Source organism: Canis aureus, chromosome 22 (assembly GCF_053574225.1).
Source record: "Canis aureus isolate CA01 chromosome 22, VMU_Caureus_v.1.0, whole genome shotgun sequence".
Taxonomy (NCBI): domain Eukaryota; kingdom Metazoa; phylum Chordata; class Mammalia; order Carnivora; family Canidae; genus Canis; species Canis aureus.
The window spans coordinates 23185133-23204276 of record NC_135632.1 but is presented as its reverse complement, the minus strand read 5'-3'; the positions used below and the strand labels follow the sequence as shown (position 1 = coordinate 23204276).

At 35.0% G+C, this 19144-nt stretch overlaps 1 protein-coding gene across 7 annotated transcripts in view; it reads left to right on the top strand.

Annotated features, from left to right (window-relative positions):
- The window catches only part of DNAJC13 (DnaJ heat shock protein family (Hsp40) member C13), a 117015-nt gene that overhangs the window by 72453 nt on the left and 25418 nt on the right, over positions 1–19144 (top strand). For all 7 annotated transcript variants that reach the window (XR_013361259.1, XM_077865164.1, XM_077865165.1 and 4 more), the window contains 13 exons: positions 276–360; positions 2817–2971; positions 3479–3524; positions 5401–5555; positions 6564–6765; positions 8367–8482; positions 9283–9361; positions 10778–10913; positions 12609–12793; positions 13223–13297; positions 14735–14854; positions 16131–16310; positions 17033–17200. Coding sequence is in view for 6 of the 7 variants with exons in the window: in XM_077865164.1 (XP_077721290.1) it covers positions 276–360; positions 2817–2971; positions 3479–3524; positions 5401–5555; positions 6564–6765; positions 8367–8482; positions 9283–9361; positions 10778–10913; positions 12609–12793; positions 13223–13297; positions 14735–14854; positions 16131–16310; positions 17033–17200 (1702 nt within the window). In the remaining variant the exon portion in view is untranslated. The remainder of the gene's footprint in view (positions 1–275; positions 361–2816; positions 2972–3478; positions 3525–5400; positions 5556–6563; positions 6766–8366; positions 8483–9282; positions 9362–10777; positions 10914–12608; positions 12794–13222; positions 13298–14734; positions 14855–16130; positions 16311–17032; positions 17201–19144) is intronic.

The following is a 19144-nucleotide window of genomic DNA, read 5'->3' as shown; positions in this document are numbered from 1 at the left end:
CACCAAGTTTAATCAATTAAATAATAAATAAGAGTCTTTGGCTCTTCTAGGGTACTGTTTTTCAAGGAAATCTTATGGAAGGAAATGAAGTCATATTAAGCAGCCAAATAGATTTAAACCAAAATACCTAATCATGTTCCCAGCTGTATGAGAGCTTAGTCTTCATTAACAAAAAAGTAAGGTAACATGCTTCATGCCTAGTAGAATGTCATATGCTCTGCACGTACAAATTTTAATAAATATATTAAATGTTGACCTTAGAAAATATTTTCTAGGGATCAAGATAATGCCATCATTCGGCCTTTACCCAGAGTGAAAAGACTGCTGTCAGATAGCGCTTGCCTTCCCCATATTATTCAGGTGAGTTACTTTTGTGTTCTCAAATTAGGAATAGTATTTTAAGAATCATTCTCCCTTACTCAATTTTGGTATGAGCGCTACCTAGTCTTTGTTGTATTGTAGTGTATTCCATTTCCTAAAACCTTGAACCCTGATTACGTTTATTTCACTTATTCCTAATTGAGTTGATACTCTGATTATACTGTGGAAGATTGCATATCCAAGAACATAAACATAGGAAGCCTCCAGACTCCAGAATTACTCTCAAAAAGTTTTATTTATTATGCATTCTTCAATCACACCGTTGAAGTTAGGAATCCTGGGAAGTACACCAGTGGGCCACAGACATGGACATGTGGTAGGTGATAGTCCAAGAAATAATCGCAGCCATATTGCCAGCTTGCCTCAGAGTTTGACTCTTTTCAGTTAAGTATTTTAATGAATAACAACTGATCTAATGCATTGAGTTGGAATTATGTAGGATAATGTATTTTTTTCTTCTTTTTTCTCCCCATTCTGCTCTTTTGGGATTAAGCTTTTTCTAGATTAGCATTAAATCCAAATAAATCAGGTCCCAGAGATTTCAGACCAGTGTTTCCCTCTATTAAATATCCTGTTGTTAAATCTCAGTTTTATATTAACCACGCATGGTCTGACTTTAAAGTATTTGGCAGTAATTTGTGTTATTTGTATACATCAGTTGTACATTGATGTGAAAAGAATTACTTACTTTGTATATTTTTATATTCACAAATATGCAAGTGCCTATGTAAGTCACTGATAATGAACAAGTCTTCTGAAATATGACAGTGACAGTGCCCTATCAACTCCTGCCCACCCCACAACTTCTATTACTTAAGCATATCAGCATTTCCAAATTTGTATCTTTTCTGTTGTGGATCTGTTACACTACTTAAATGAAAAAGTGCTACAATTACTGTTTCTTGGAACCCATCATGCAGTCCAGCCTAGAGGACCATGTGGCTGTGTATGTGAGGGGGTACAAGGAGAGAGATTTGTTTTCAATTCTGGATGTGTAGATAAAGGCCTAGAAAATCTACCTCTCTCAAACATTTTTCCAAGTCTTAGGAAACTGGAAAAAAAAAAAAAAGTAAAAGCAAACACTGTTGAATTTCAGGTCAGAAAAGAATGACTAAAAAACTTGTAAGAGATGTGGTTGGCATAACATGAAGCTTTGGAGGGGAAGAGCCCATTTTAATTAAAAAAGTTTTTAGCAATATCTGAACAATTAAAATGATTTAGGAGAAAAAATTCATTGATAAGCCTACCTGTTCTTAATAGTATATACTGCCTTTTATGCTGAGTTTAAAAAAATATTTTTTAGAAGCTATTTTTGTTTTTCCTTAATTTTAGAAGTCTAAGATTGAGTGAATGTCCTAGGTTTTCTGATATAGTTGTAATTTTCAAATATTCTTGAGTTTTGCCTGCTAATTCCTATATTTTTATTAAAGTGATAGCAAGTCTTGAAATACAACTGCTGTTAAACTAGGGAAAAATCCTGTTACTGTATCTAGGTTTTTCCTCTGTAAAACATGTCATAGTATTTTAAACACTCAATCTAAATAACTTGAACAGGCAAAACAACAAAACACAGAAAAATCCAAATTATTAAAGACGTATAGCAATTCAGCCTTATAACTGAGTCTACTAACTTTGACTTCTTATTGTGAGCTAGTATTTACTCGTACTCTAATTTTTTTACTGGTAGTGTTTGACCCAACGTTGGGAATTCTTGGGAAGTGTTTACAGAAAATTGAAATGCCACTTACATTAAGATAAAACTTATTAAATATCTTTATCAAGTGTTTATTCATAGTAATTCTATGGTTTCTTAATCACCCAGATTCATTGTGGTCCCAGGTAACTCCCTTTGGTACTGTAAGCTTAGATTTCTAGAGACATCTGCTTGGTACTTACTGACAGTAGTAGAAGTACCACTGGTATTTGGTTACCCATTTGCCTTCTACTTACACTTGTAGATCTGTTTTTTTAGTGCCATTAGTGTGCACTGATAGTTGTCCTCTGCTCTGCTCCTTGAGTTCTCCAGTAATCTTCAGAGAATGCCTCACATCCTGAAACTCTCCCAATGCATAGCTACTTTTCTTGTTTATTTTGTCGTTAACAAAGAAGTCCACTTAGGAAGATTTCTGCATAAGAAACAATTTTATCTATAGTTATGACAACATAGCTTCAGGTATCTTTGGACCTTTTCTGAATAAGTTTTGACCAATTCTCAATTAACGTTTTTCTCTCTGTGCATTAACTATTGTAAAATGAATTAATTTTCAAGTATCTTGAGTCGGGTAGACAAACAAGCTTACTAAATCCCACAGATTTTTATTTTCTAGCTTATTACATATAAGAAACTATAACTTCACATGAAATACATAAACCTAAATGATGTTATTGTGAGGTTTTTTTTATAATCCAGTAACAAAAGCATTTTTTTTTTTTAGCTACTGCTGACCTTTGACCCTATCCTTGTTGAGAAGGTTGCGATTTTATTATACCATATCATGCAAGATAACCCACAGTTACCTCGTCTTTATCTTAGTGGAGTATTTTTCTTTATCATGATGTATACAGGTTCCAATGTGCTTCCTGTTGCTCGGTAAGAACTTTGATGAAAATCTTATTTAAAGTTATTTGAAATGTACATGACAGTTTTTTTTAATTGATTCTTTTTGTGAGTACATCATTGCTCTCATTACATTTTTCATTTTAAAAGCCATTTGGAAATAAGAATGGGGAAAAAATAACTCAGAATTGTGCCACTTTACCATATCTAACCTAAGAATTTATCACCATCTTTTAAAATATAGTTTTAGCAGATGTATTTAATATAACTACTTGTATTGCACATACAGTTTTACATTTTGTGTTTTTCTTCAGATTGGGTAATTTTTCATATTACTACATAATCTTAATATGACTATAATTTAAAAATCTTCCTAATTCATTTAATTTCTTGCCTAATTAGAAATTAAACAATTTGGAAATATGTATTTACAAGTGGTCTTTAGTGGTTTTTATTTATGAAAAAAACTGATCTTTAGAATATTAAAGTTACTAAATTTAAATCAGTTCCCATATTTGACAAGTCATTTTTCTTCCCTAGATTTTTGAAGTATACTCATACCAAACAGGCTTTCAAGTCAGAAGAGGTAAGCCAGATTAATCCTCTGAATATATAACTTAACACTGAATAAGCTATCTTAACAATGAGCTGTGTATGTTTACTAGATTGTAAGCATTTGAGGATAGGTACTGTCTTACTCATTTTTCACATTTCTTGTGGTGGTACTTTGCACATAGATTGTCTTACGCTAGCGTTTATGATGAAAATAAGTGTTGCCCGTTAGACTTAACACCAAATTGTAGATATGAATTATAACTTGACACTGCAGTAAATATAACTTGTTTCCTTTGTGTAAAATTTAGATTAATAATTTTCATAAAACTTGAGTATATACCTGAATCTCATATAATCAGCTAAAATTCAGTTAAGACTTCAGCCTTCTTTTTGTTCAGATCACAAGGTGGCAGAAGTGCCAAGTTTCTCTTTTGAAGCTACTTAATTTTTTAGGTGCTCTCAAGTGTCCTTGCCATTTTACATTTTACGAGGGAAGAAAAATAGGAATCCAAAAAAGATAAGACTCATCCAGATAGCTTTGACAACCTGAAACCTTATACCTACATTTTACAGAGGTATTTATTGTCAAAACGTAATGGATTTTTCTAATTTAGTTAAGGTTCTTATGGAGCAGTGATGTTGAGAGCCCATTGAAAGCAGAAGAACAAACCAAAACCAGACCACTGTTGAGGAGACTAACCAAGGAATGTTACACATCTTTGACAGTGGGCACTAGACCAAACTTCATGTTTGCTAGAGCAGCCATTGAAGCCCTGGAAAATAATCTAATAATATTAAAGTGATGCCCATGGCAATATAATTTCCATAGCTTTTATACAAATAGAAAATGAAAATGTAAAAAAAGTTTTTAAAAAGTTACTTTTAATGCTATCACAGTAGTGTAGCATTAGGCATTTTTTGGCATTCTTTTTTCCCCTTTTTTTTTCTGTGCAGTTATGCCTATGTAATCTTTTTTTCAAGTTTTTAACATAGAAATGATACATTATTTCACCTAACAGTATTTTGAATAATTAGAGCAAAACTGTAACAGAACTCTAGATGCAAGAATTACCAAACAATAGTATTCTAAAGAGCAAAGAAAGCATTTCTTCATCCCAAATTTTAACAGATAGTGAATTTATGGCTTTTATTAACAAAAAGCTTTGGCAGTATTTATCATCTAATTTGTCTTGGCTCTAGGTGATAAAACCATGTCTCGGTTTATTTTTTTGTCTCTTTGTCACATCCTAGAGAAAAAAAAATTCTCAATTTGCCTAGAAGGAAAGAAGAAAAGTATTAAAGTCCTTAGGATTTTATTTCTATTAGGTAAAGAAGTGAGTTTTAAAATTTAGTATGATAAAGTATAATCATTATCCTGACTTCATTTGGCCAGCCAGAGAATATGAAGTCCTTAAAATAGTCAATTATAATTACTTTGAATAGATATTCTTCATCTAAGTGTCCACACTTCATGAGGACAGGCTTTTCAAGATGTTGATTTTATGGACTTACTTGTTTTTGAAAACAGAAGCAAGTACAGGTGAAAACTGCAACCAACAGTGTAACACAGAATAATTGATGTGGATCATTGCAGGATCTCTCCTTATATTGTCCATTCCTGTTACACATGGTTCAAAGCCAGTTGTCCTAAATAATGTTGGCATCACCTGACACCTGAGGAGCTTAAGACTGCTGGAGATCCAGAGAGTGTTAATTCTGCCTTAGAGCTCATGCCAAAGCAGTTAATACCAGACATCTTCCACTTTACATTTTGCCATGTTTCCATCGTAATTTCCAAAGCATAAAAGCAATTTGTTCCAGTTGTTTTCTTAAAATGTTCTCTAACCCTAATTAATTTATTAAAAAATTGAAAGATGACTTTAGTGTTTCTGTGTTTTGTTTTAAAGACAAAAGGACAAGATATTTTTCAGAGAAGTATACTCGGGCACATCCTTCCAGAAGCAATGGTTTGTTACTTAGAAAATTATGAGCCTGAAAAGTTTTCTGAGATTTTTCTAGGAGAATTTGATACTCCAGAAGCAATCTGGAGCAGTGAAATGAGGTAAATAGCTTATTGATTATTTGTATTTTATTCTCAGAATCTTTTCATCTTCCATCTGGCTTGACTTCTGTTAAGAGAATTGCTTTCATTAGTTACATAATCTAAGCTACAGCAGTCATTGGTGCCAAATTAAGTGATGAGTTTGACAGGGCTGTATAAGCTTTTTTCTGTTCTAACATGATTTGACAAAGCTCCTGTTCTCTTAATAGAACTTTATAAAAGGTTAGAGCCTGTTACTACTAGTGATGCTTAAATCAATCTATAGAACTGGTAAGATTTTAGGTAGTGTATATAAGGAATATATAGGGATAAAATCATCACATGCTTCCTTGGTATTTGGAAGTAGAACTGTACTCCACTAATTAAAAATTATGCCCACATAGAATGGATCACACCAGAGATAACACAGATCATTTTAGAATGAGGCCCCCTAGTCAGCACATTTTAATCTTAATGTGAAAGTTAGCATTCCTAAAGAATATCCTTTAAGAAGAAAAGCCTGTGAAAATAAGAAAAAGTAGAGGCACAAAAGCAGATGTCAGCATTCAGACAGGCTCTGGAAAAGAGTACACACTTCATAGATCAGATGTCAAAGCCACCTCTTCTATGGAGAACGCCTCAGTCCTCTTAGCTGGATGGCAGTTGATTTTCTGATTCAGTTGTTTACTTCCTTGGCTGACTTCATACTCACAATGCCACTTGCTTGTTATCATTTGTCGTATCTCTTAGGTTAATCCATAGACTTGGCATGTGCTAGCCACCAACTATGACTGTCTTTATAGGCAAGTACTATAAATAAGTTTATATCCATTGAGAACTTTTACATAATAACTTTAGAATGCCCTCAGTAACATATTTATAAACACTCAATTTTAGGCCAGTAATTAATTGAATTACTCTAAAGAAGTTCCATGTAATTATCTTGTGTGGATTACCAGTCTTAACCTTTTTTTTTTTTTTAAACTGAAGTCATCCCTTCATAATGCTTGGAGATTTTTGTAATTGTAGGCGCCTCATGATAGAGAAAATTGCTGCCCATCTTGCTGATTTCACACCACGTCTTCAAAGTAACACAAGAGCACTTTATCAATATTGTCCTATCCCGGTAATCAACTATCCACAACTAGAAAACGAGCTATTTTGTAATATTTATTACCTCAAACAACTTTGTGATACACTCCGGTTTCCAGATTGGCCCATTAAAGATCCGGTAAGTCAGTAGATTTTTTTTTTGTGCCTTCTCAAACTGTAAAAATATCCTCTAATCACTTCTGGGTATTTTTTCCTTTAATAAGGATAATAGCTTTCTTAAGTGATTTCTCTTACTTAAGACTACGTAATTCTGAGTGTAATTTAATATATTTGGGTAAATCTCAAACTGAAAGATAACTTTGAGGAAGAATTAAGAACTTTACAATCTTGATCTTTTTGACAAATATAAACATAATTTCACGTATATAAACAATTATATACTGTAATGGCTTGGTGGAAGCTTGTCTTTATAGCACATTGAGTAAGCTCACAGATTTTGGAGCTAGGCAGTCTCGCATTGAGTCTCAGTTTGACCATTAATAGGTCTGATTAATATTTCTTGATTTTTCTAGGCCTCAGTTATAGTAATACTACTACTACTACCAACAGCAATAATCTCATGTGGTTGGGAAAATTGAGAACTCAGATTAAAAGATAGTGTAATTCTTGACACACATAGGCAGTAGTGGGACCTACTCATTTATTTAGCAGTGCCCTTAGGAACCCTTCTTCTTGAGCCCCTTAATATCTATTGGAAGCCTGGAATAAAGTAGGCCTGGGTGGCCATGTTGCCTTGTTACTGAAACAGAGGTTATACCGTCATCCTTATCAGCAAAAAATTTCAGAACAGTTCTGCTCATACCAGTAGACATTGCCACTTTACAGCACTATGACCAAATGAAGACAGGTATTTTTGCTACTTGGTCTGGATTTAACTTGAAGTGTAATGGAAAAGCATGGGCTTTTTTTAGTCAGACCTAGGTTTGAATCCAGTTCTGTCACTTGGTAAGTGGGAAACAAGGAGCTGTCTCTCTGAATCTGAATGGTTTCATGTATTATTGAACTTTATGAAAGAATTAAGTTTGCTACAGTCTGTAAAGCACGTAGCCCGTTGGCATAGAGGCATGCAGTAAATATTAGCTTTCTTCTGACCTGCTACCCAGACTCCCATGTTTTTACTATCCCTTAGATTTGTTTTGGATACCAGCCTACTGGTAATTACATTAGATCACCTTCAGGAGCATGTTGCCGTATACTGCTTTCTTTCATGCTGCAGTGTATCATCTACTAATTTCAAATTTTTCTGACTTCCTGAATGTTTAACAATTAAAAATAGATAAAATGTGGCAGAGAATAAAAAATACCACATAAGAGAAGTGCCTGGGTGGCTCAGTCAGTTAAGTGTCCCACTCTTGATTTCAGCTCACGTCATGATCTCAGGGTTGTGGGATTGAGCCCCGCATCAGACTCCGTTCCAGCTATGGAGCCTGCTTAAGATTCTCTCCCTCTCTCTTTCTCATTCTGCACCTCCCCCCCCCCCCCCAAAAAAAAAGATCACATATGAAGAGAGAGATGTAGCCCTATAGCAGATACCTTGCTGCCTATTTAGCAGTGTTTGAGAAAGTGGTTTTGGTTATTTGTATTTCAGAAAACTAATAATTGGGTAGCCTAGAAATGTCAGTTTAAATATATATAGCACAAGAATTCTGTAACTTAAAAATTATATTCTGAAATAGTTTTACTTTAAGAGATAAAAGTTTTAATCCTCTTGTCTTTAAGGTTAAGCTTCTAAAAGATACCCTTGATGCCTGGAAGAAGGAAGTAGAAAAGAAACCACCTACAATGTCAATAGACGATGCATATGAAGTGCTCAATCTCCCTCAAGGACAGGGGCTGTGAGTTATTTTCAGTATTACAACAGTAAAATGTCTGCCTTGTCTTAGAATGTGAATATCAAAGACTCAATTATTAAACAAACAATTCTTAATTTTTTTACCTATTCTTTGATGTATACACCTATAGAAATAACATATGGAACTGTATCCATGTGATTATCTTTTATTCCACATTTTTTAGCAGATTAACATCTTTCTGTCCTTGCTGGTACAGTCTTTGCTCTCTATTAATTGAAATAATAGATGCAAAACACTTGGCACTATATCTGACATATAATGGTTACATATTCATATTCCCCCTTCCTCTTACTGTTTGTGTTATGCATGAGGAAGAGATCTGGTAGCAATGTGTTTCGGACACTGACTGACAGATGTATAAGAATGCAGATTTACTTCATTAATTTATTAGAGATTTTTTATAGTAGGATAGATCATATTAGAGAAATATAATTTAAAAGAAAATTTTCTTAAGTGTAAACTGAATTTGTATATTTTTGGCAAGGCTGATATTTAAAATTAAAATTAGTTTGAGGTGTTTGAAAAAACTTCTTAGTTCTTCAAATATGATTTTGTAATTTGAAGTGATTGATAACTTTCCATAGGGAACATTGAGATTTTTTCTTTCAGATATAAAGATACATAAAGAATATTCTTTCTTGACTCTTGCTGAGTTTAATTTGATGTCTGATATATGATCATATACAATAACAGTAAGGTTCTTATTGTATTGTTTTAAATAATTCTGTAAAAAAATTTTTTGCACCTTACTCTGTTCATAAAATAATTTTGCTATTTAACAGGCATGATGAGAGCAAGATTAGAAAAGCTTACTTCAGACTTGCACAAAAGTACCACCCTGATAAGAATCCAGAAGGGAGGGTATGTACTGCCTTTGGCATTAGGACTTTGGGGTTGACTTCCTTTGGCTGTATTACTATTTTAGGTAGAGAAAAAGATAAAGTCACTCTCTTTGCTAGTGTCTGCCTCATAATATAATGCCCCAGTGTATGTTAACTTTTAGCCCACATGCCCATGATTTCTGCATGAATGGTCCTTCCTCAGTTTACCAAAAGGACTGCCCTTGTGACTAGTAACTTAAGGATATTTTCTCCTGTCTGAGAATTAACTCTAGTGGGCAGTCACATGAATAATTGAACATTAAGAATGTGGATGAACTTAATTCATCGGTGATGTTACTGCCATTCAAATTACTTAGGGTAATTTTTTTTCCTAATGACATCTAACTTCATATTGTTCTAACTGAAAAAGTAGAAAATTTGGATCAGACTTTATCAGGTGCCAGCATTTCCTGATCTACCTCTTCCAGCTTCCTACTAAAATAACCAAGAAAGATTCATAAAAGATGAAATCACACAATGACTTCTATAACTAACAGTTTATTGCTAGAAACTTGGAGTAATTTCCACTGATTTCAAGGTTAATTTTTTTATTAGAGACAATATTACTAAATGGGAAGACTTGGTATTGAAAAGATACTACTCTTAAATGTTTAAGACATTTTTAATCAAAAGCTTGGGATTTTTTGAGAAATGCATAGCAATTCAGATTCATTTGGAAGAGAAAACCAAAATAAGAAGAAATTTTGAAATCATTATTACATTACTAGACTTAACCTCCCGGATGTTAAAGTACTCTATAAAGCTATGGTAGTAAAATGATATGACACTGATGCAAGAATCAACATGTAGATCAAGGAACATAATACAGTGTTATAATAGTTTAAGAAGAAAAAATACATGTAACAATATAATTTAAGAGCAGGGATTTAGGAGTCAGACCTGGGTGTCTTAGTCCATCATCAATTGACTTTGTGATCTTAGGCAAAGTTATTTAACATTATCTAAAAAATGAGAATAGAACTGTACACCTCATATGGCTGTTAGGAAGATTAAGTGAAATAGTATTTGTAAAGCATATTTAGTACAATGCCTGCTATAGTACTCAATAAATAGTAGCTCATAACTATATAATAGCTCAGAAACTGTCTTTAGTGTGTATGAGTTCAGTGTGATATATATTGGTATAAACCCAGTGAAGAAGAATTTTTTAGTAAATGGTATTAAGATCAATAAATCGCTTTGGGGCGGGGGAGAAAGTTTCATCTTCCAAGTATACCAGTTAGATTACCACTGGAATGAATTCCTTAATGTAAAACAAAACAAAACAAAAAATAACTAAAGAAGTTACTGGTAAAATACAAACCAGCTCTGTTCTGTTTAAGTTGTGGTTTGAGATGTTCCAAACTAAAAGTTAATTATCTTTGGTTATATACAGGATATGTTTGAAAAAGTAAATAAAGCGTATGAATTTTTATGTACCAAATCAGCAAAAATAGTGGATGGACCAGATCCAGAGAACATAATTTTAATTCTGAAAACGCAGAGCATCCTCTTCAACCGTCATAAAGAAGGTAGGCATATGTTATTCTCAAATTTAAATTTACCTTCCAGCTAATTCTACCATATATTTTTTTAAGATTTTATTTGTTTATTCATGAGACAGAGGGGGCAGGGGCAGAGGGAGAAGCAGGCTCCTCACAGTGAGCCCAATGTGGGGCTCGAACCTAGATCCCGCCGGGGTCATGCCCTGAGCCAAAGGCAGACACTCAGCCACTGAGTCACCCAGGCGTCCCTACTGTGTTGTTTCTATAGCATATTTTAATAGGTTTAAAGTTTTTATTGCAAAAGAGTCTTAGAATTACATTTTAGATAAAGTAAAAGAGTAATTTTCTTTCAGAAGGTCCAAAATGTTGTCTGTATTATACTTTCCACTTCTTACCTAGGTTTTTCAGTACTTGCATTTCTAGCAAGTTTCGTTATTTCTTCCTGAAAGGACATTTGTATTCTGTGGAAGTACTTAGGTTAGTTTTTTGTGTTAGGCCATTTAGCAGCAAATGTATTAAACGAGATCTATAATGGATCTGGATTTTAATAATCATTTCGTGTTGTTCTTAAATCACATGTAGAAGACTGTGCCTTTTACAACTTCAAAAGCTTCTAAAGAATAGTCTGGCCTTTAAAAAGCAACAGGAACTTTTCACATGATCATATGCTTCTCTTATACTTCTCACTTCCGGTGGTATCTTTCAAAACTCTGATCCTGTGGGACAGCTTGAAAAACACTGGTGTAGAAGAAATAGGTATGATTTCAGAGTACAGGTCTTTGGGAATTTCCAGCGTGTTCACAGGGCCATTTGCAGGAACAGTACCATCCAGAAGGCCAGGAGTATGTTGTAAACTTTAAAGGATTTGTTGGGGTTGGGAAGTTTAGGTTTAAGACAGCAGGTATCCTTTGGCTTGGGAACTGAATGAACTTGGCTTAAAGCACAAAGTGGGAGACCCATTTGCTCTGTTGGATGATGTTGGGAGAGAAGGAAGAGAGGACGCTGGCAATTTGAGATCACCAGAACTGTTGAGTTATTGAAGACAAGTAGGCTTTCAGTTTTAGTATTAGAGGGGACAGCTTGGGGTTCTAGCAATTTGAGAGTAGTGATTAATTGATTCACTTTTGCATATGAGTTCAACAGAACACATTTATAAAGCATTTAGCTATATGGCATTTACTACTAATCAGAATGAGTTTAAAGAAGTCTTTTTCAAACTGTTGGTTATGCTTTAATGGCTAATGACTCTATGAGAGTTGCAGTTGTGGCTCACCATTGCTTTGTTATCAAAGTCATAATGTTTTTTCAGACTGTGTCTCCCACCTACCCCAAAGGGGATTTTTATACCTAGTAAGTTCTGTTGTGAGGTCCTGATCTGTCTGCTGTCTGAGATCAAGTGAAAAGTTACAAAGATCCCATGGACAATATAGAAAGTAGATATTTTGCGAAGGATCAAAACCACTACACGCTTAAGTTCAGTTAATCAACCACAAAATATTCTATTTTTGGTGGTAACATTTTGGAGAAATCAGCCAAACCAAGTGTGCAAAAAAAAAAAAGAAATATCTGAGGGATTTATACCAGGTTTAATTTCTTTTTATGAGTATGTTTTCATTTTCTTTTTAAGGGAATATAATTAAACATGGTGTCAAAATTAACACCATGACAACCACTTTTTGTTTGGTTTGCTATTTTCCCAGCACTAACCTTTGATTATTTCAGATTTACAGCCTTATAAATATGCAGGATACCCCATGCTAATTAGGACTATAACAATGGAAACTTCAGATGACCTCCTTTTCTCAAAAGAATCACCATTGTTGCCTGCTGCCACAGAGCTGGCTTTCCATACTGTCAACTGCTCAGCCCTCAATGCTGAAGAGCTCAGAAGGGAGAATGGAATTGAGGTAATATGGAATGACTTCTGTGCTTCTCTGCAAGCTGATTCAGGCACACCGTATGACTTTTGGCAATAGAAAATTCACCAAGTACAAGTACACTTGATAGAACTTCCTAACTTTAATTTATTCCAGCAAATAACATGTCATATTCTCCATTTAAAGGTAGAATGGAGCTTTATTTCATAATATGAGTTAGAGAGGATTGGATTCAAAATTGGTAAACTTGTTGCCTAAAAAATAGCTTATAGGGAATGTTTAAAAGGAAACTTCTAGGGAAGCCTTTGTTTACTTGTTCAACAAATGTTAATTAAGCAAAACACATTCATTTACAAATATCTAATAATAAAAGATTTTTAACATTTTATTCCTACCAGAAAAGGCTTTTCAGACTTCAAGCCTGAATGGAGAATTAATGGCTGACTTCTTTCTGTGCAGGTGTTACAAGAGGCATTTAGTCGCTGTGTGGCTGTCTTGAATCGTTCTAGTAAACCCAGTGACATGTCAGTACAGGTGAGGCTAAAATGGATGGTTCTAAGAAAGTTACACTAGACTATTAGTAGTTCAGACTTGAACATCTATGAGGATCACTTGGAGGGCTCATGAAAATGTGGGTGGCTGACCTCCACTCCCCCTGCTGCCCAATTTCTGACTCAGTGAGTGGTTTTTGGGTGGGAGATTGAAAATAAGCTTTTGTAACAAATTCCCAAGTGATACTGATGCTATTGGTCTCTGTATCATGCTTTAAGAAGTACTACACTAAATCACTTGTGATTAGTGGCTTAGTTGTTTGTTTGTTTGTTTTTTCTTAGAGAAGAGTATAATGAATTCTTACATCCTCACCACCCGGTTTCAAACATTTGTCATTTTGCCATTCTTGTTTGATTTCTCATTTGTCCATTTCCCTAATTTCCTTCCTTACCTCTGTCCCCCATCTCTAGTCTTTTTTTTCCAGTTGTATTGAGAAATAATTGGCATGCATCATTGTATAAATTTAGCACATATAGCATGATGCTTTGATTTACACGTATTGTGAAATGATTACCACAGGTTAAGCTAACATTCATCAGCTTATATAGATACAATAATCCATTCCTATGGTGTTTTAATTGGCTTATTTTCTATTAAGGTTATAATTCTTTGATAGAAAATCCATCAGGAATTCATCGAGATTATTATAGAATGCATCTTTTTATGTGATCCTATATTTATGCCAGCAGATTTTAGAATTTAAAACAATTGAGTTCAGGCTTTTTAGTTTCATCCTTTGTTTTGCAGTACATACATAGAATTGTAATTCTGCAATGTTAATAAGTTGGACAAAAATACCTTAATCCAAAAAAAATACCTTAATCCAGAGTTGGCACACAATTTTTATAAAGGGTTAGAGTAAATATTTGAGGCTTTCAGGCTATATACAGTCTGTGTTGCATATTTTTGTGGTTTTCTTACAACCCTTTAAAGATGTAAAAATCAGTCTTAGCTCCCTGGCCGTACAAAGACAGGCCATAGTCAATTTGGCCCATGCACCACAGTCGCCTTTGTTTGCCAGCCCTGCATCTATGGGAAATCTTAAACAGAAATACTAACAATTCAATAGTAATGTTCTTTTTTAATTTTGGAGCATAATATATACCATTAAGCATTATTCATATATCTCTGCTGATTTGTTTTAAGGTTTAAATAAAATCTAAAAATAAATAAAATAAATAAAATAAATTTTATTTATTCATGAGAGAGAGAGATAGGCAAAGACATAGGCAAAGGGAGAAGCAGGCTCTATGCAGGGAGCCCAATGTGGGACTCAATCCTGGGACTCCAGGATCATGCCCTGAGCCAAAGGCAGATGCTTAACTGCTGAGCCACCCAGGTGTCCCTGATTTGATTTCTTCTGTCTTAAATAAGGAATGTATGTGTGACTCTTTTTTTGCTCTGTTGTGTTGTATGCAGGTGTGTGGACACATAAGCAAATGTTACAGTGTGGCCGCTCAGTTTGAAGAATGCCGAGAGAAGATCACAGAAATGCCTGGCATCATCAAGGATCTCTGTAGGGTGCTATATTTTGGCAAGGTACAGTTCATCTTTAATGCTTTCTGGATGCAGTAAGCAAAGGGTGTTCTTGTCTCATAGCCAATCTCCAGTTTATAAATAAGCTGTTTTCCCCAAGTTATTTTTATCTGCTGTATTTGGATCTCTAAATAATAATTTTTTTCACAGAACCCTTGCTGTAAATGGAAGCTTTTGTTCCTATGGTGGCCCAGAAGGAATAAGACTAAAGTAATATATATAAAGGGAAGGGAGTCTCCCCTGAAAATTCCAAGAGAGGCAGAGAAGAAATGAGAAACTAGAGTAAATAAATCTAATGCAAATAAAGGACCACGTGAGATGTGAAAAAATCAATCACTGCCTGAGGGGAAGGGCTTTGGGGAGCTGAGAACTTAACACTTCCTCCCCATCCAGTACTGCTGAGAGAAGCTGGCTGTGGATAGATAGAATAGGTGACAGGGAAGGAGAGGAAGATTTCTTAGATAACTGGATAGATTTCTTAGGTAACTTGTGTTGGAATAGAACAGGATTGGAGTGCTGATCCTGGACTGAGGTATCTAGGAATAAGGAATCAGATGAAAATCTCTCAACTGTATTTACATGGTGTTCTTAGAACTATGTAATAAGAATACTAACTCTCAGGGCAACCTGCATGCTCAGTGTTTGAGTGTCTGTCTTCAGCTCAGGGCATGATCCCAGGGTCCTGGGATCGAGTCCCGCATTGGGCTCCCCACAGGTAGCCTGCTTCTCCCTCTGCCTCTCTCTCTGTGTCTCTCATGAATAAATATATAGAATCTGAAAGAAAGAAAGAAAGGAAGGAAGGAAGGAAGGAAGGAAGGAAGGAAGGAAGGAAGGAAGGAAGGAAGGAAGGAAGGAAAGAAGAAAAGAAAGAAAGAAAGAAAGAAAGAAAGAAAGAAAGAAAGAAAGAAAGAAAAAAAAAAAGAAAGAACACTAACTCTGATATAAGGAAGCAGACCTGCACTAGATATTGCTGATCCTAGCATGTTGCTATTAATACCTTATCACTATTTTTTAAAATTAAAGATACAAAAAAAAAATGAAGAACTGTATTTCTAAGTCTTTGACAACTAGCCTCAAAGATAATTCTGTGGCTTGTCAAAAGGTCACTTTTAATTTTAGGCTTTAAAGATATTGGATTCAGATTTAAATTGGAATTGAAAATATAAGAGGAGGGAAACATTTTGCATAATAAGATAGCTGTGATATACATTCACAACCAATTTCTTTTGGGAGTTTTTTTTTAACCCTGTAATAAATTTCATTATTCTTACTCTCTCAGAGCATTCCGCGGGTTGCTGCTCTTGGAGTAGAATGTGTCAGTTCTTTTGCTGTGGATTTCTGGCTACAGACACACCTATTCCAGGCTGGGATTTTATGGCATCTGCTTGGTTATCTGTTTAATTATGACTACACACTAGAAGAGAGTGGCATTCAGAAAAGTGAGGAAACAAACCAGCAGGTAACTTTCACACTGCTTTAATCTTGAATTTGAATCCAAACCATAGGTTAATGCTGAATTAATGCAAAGCAAAGTTCCCGCTATCCATAACCCCAGACATAAACTGTTTTTCTAGATAGCTAAGTTTATTGCTGTATAAGCCCAAAACTTTTTATCTTAACCATTTGTGCTAGAAGGATTCAACAGGAAGGAATTTATAGTAGCATATACTGGATATAATGTAATCTTTTTTTGATTACTTAGAGTCGTCTTTATGATCGCAAAATTATGGTTGTGTCACACAGGGAAATATAACAGTACTATTGGACTGTTGGGGCTAGCTCCCCCAGATACTTGAGTACTTAACTGATTTTCTTGAATATTTTTTGTCTCTCCTTTTTTAGTCGTCATTCATTATTCCTATTGTTAATGTCCTCTAGCAGGCAGGTCTTCTTGCCTATCTGCTACTCCCTACCCTATCCCTAAATGTGCTTCTTCCAGTTAGCCATTGTATTGACTCTGAATGAGTGTATTGATTCTGATGTTCTTTAGTATAAATGAAAGAGTAAGCTCTAATCCATAAGCTCTGACATCAGTGTTGGGGGACTTGCTTTCTGCTCCTTAAGTATGTCCCATCTGGTTTTTTGGTTTTTTTCCATATGGTTTTGATTCCATAAAGGTACCATGTTACCTATGTAATATGACAAATGTACTTTAATTATCTTAAATTTTTTTTGTAACAGGAAGTAGCCAATAGCCTTGCTAAACTGAGTGTCCGTGCTCTGAGTCGCCTTGGAGGATATCTGCCTGAAGAACAAGCAACCCCAGAAAATCCAACCATAAGAAAAAGTTTAGCTGGCATGCTGACACCCTATGTTGCTAGAAAGCTTGCTGTGGTTAGTGCTACGGAGGTACGTGCTTCAGAGGTAGCCTGTGTTTTGATGAATATTGCAAGATCATTTAAATAGTAGAGGAACACAAAAATGTTGAGTGGTTTAGAAAACCTAAAAGTTAAAAATATTCATGTTTGTTTCTCACCCAAGAAACTGAGTTTATTGTGGATTGATACTGATGATATCAGCTTTACAAGTCTATTCTTTCTGCAAGGGGAAATTAATTTTATGTTTCTTGGCTCTGGAACCCACCATAATTCTTACCAACCTTGAGTCACAAGGGGACAGGACAGGAGAATGAACTTGGAAATGGTGTTTTACAACAGGCAGAGAGCTGGGAGTTAGGAGATCCAGAGTCTTATTTTTGGCTGTTTCTTACAAGCAATTTCTAACCTTTTAAACTCAGAGTTGAAATCCTAAAAGCTAATACACACACACACAAACACACACACACACACACACACATTCATGACCAAAATCAAACATGATCCCAACTTCCTTGGCCTCTTCTGTGAGGATCATTGAGAAACAATCTAAGAATATAGCACTAAAGAATTAAACTGTAGAAATCCATTCAGTAGAATACTATGAATAATTGTAAAGGTATATTTGAAAACATTAAAAGATGTTTAAAATATTTTAAGTGAAAAGGCTAAAAAATCACATTTTTGGAATTAAAAAAATGGATGGATGGATCTGTACTAATATATTAACTGTAATTATCTGTGAATGGTAGAATTGTAGGCTATTTTTATGTTTTCTCCAATGATTATCCAATACTTTTGTAAGAGAAAAACTCCTCAGTGTTCCAAATGTTAAGGTATTCTTAGGATTTACTAAATATTTGTTATTAATTCAATATTCTTTTGTGTGTGTGGGGGGGTATAGTCCATTGCTTTTCAGTGCCCCTTGAGTAAGAATAAAGAGCTTTAGATGCCACTCTTGATTTTTGTACTCTTTCTGAATTTTGTGTTCACCAGCATGATGCATTTTGCTGACTGAAAACATTCTTTCCAGAAATACTGGCAGGTTGTTGATAAACTACAGTGAGGAAGAAAGGTATTTCAGAATCTTGGTCTGAACTCCATCTGGATTTGTCAAAATGCTTATTTTAAACCTCCATTCTCAAAGTTTTACAATTCTCTTAAGAACATGTTCTTTCAGTCATTTTACTTAAGTAGTAAACATTTTAAAAACAGGTTAGATGGTTTTATCTAAAATAAAGGTAATAACCTAATTTCCTGCTAGCATAGAGCTTTTTTAAGTGTAAAACGTACAAAAATTTGTATTAAAACAGTTGAAGGAAGGCAGCCTGCATAGCTCAGCGGTTTAGCGCCGCCTTCGGCTGCAATGTGGTCCTGAAGACCCAGGATCAAGTCCCACGTTGAGCTCCCTGCATGGAGCCTCCTTCTCCCTCTGCCTGTGTCTGTGTGTCTCTCATGAATAAATAAATAAAATCTTTAAAACACAAAAAATAAAACAGTTGAAGGAGAGTCAAATGCCTACTTATACGCTTCTAATTAAGGAGAGCCACATAAACAGGGAAAGCACAGTGGACGGTTCAGCGGTTATGCCTTTAGAACTGCTTAATGCAGCCTTGATTCGGAGTTTGGACCAAGAAAATCTGAAGTGACTCTCTGCCCATAAATTTTACCTCCCTTGGTAGCAGTATGCTTCAGAAAAACTTTGATTTTGTTTTCAGATATGTTTATATAAAGTAAGGATGGTATGATTCTTTTTAGGCATGTATTTACTGAGTGTTCAATAAATACTGCAGCATAAACTATCAGGTAACTTTTGCTGTAGCAGAGCAAAACAAATGTTAAGGATATGAAGTCAGGGATCCCTGGGTGGCGCAGCGGTTTGGCGCCTGCCTTTGGCCCAGGGCCCGATCCGGGAGACCCTGGATCGATTCCCACGTCGGGCTCCCGGTGCATGGAGCCTGCTTCTCCCTCTGCCTGT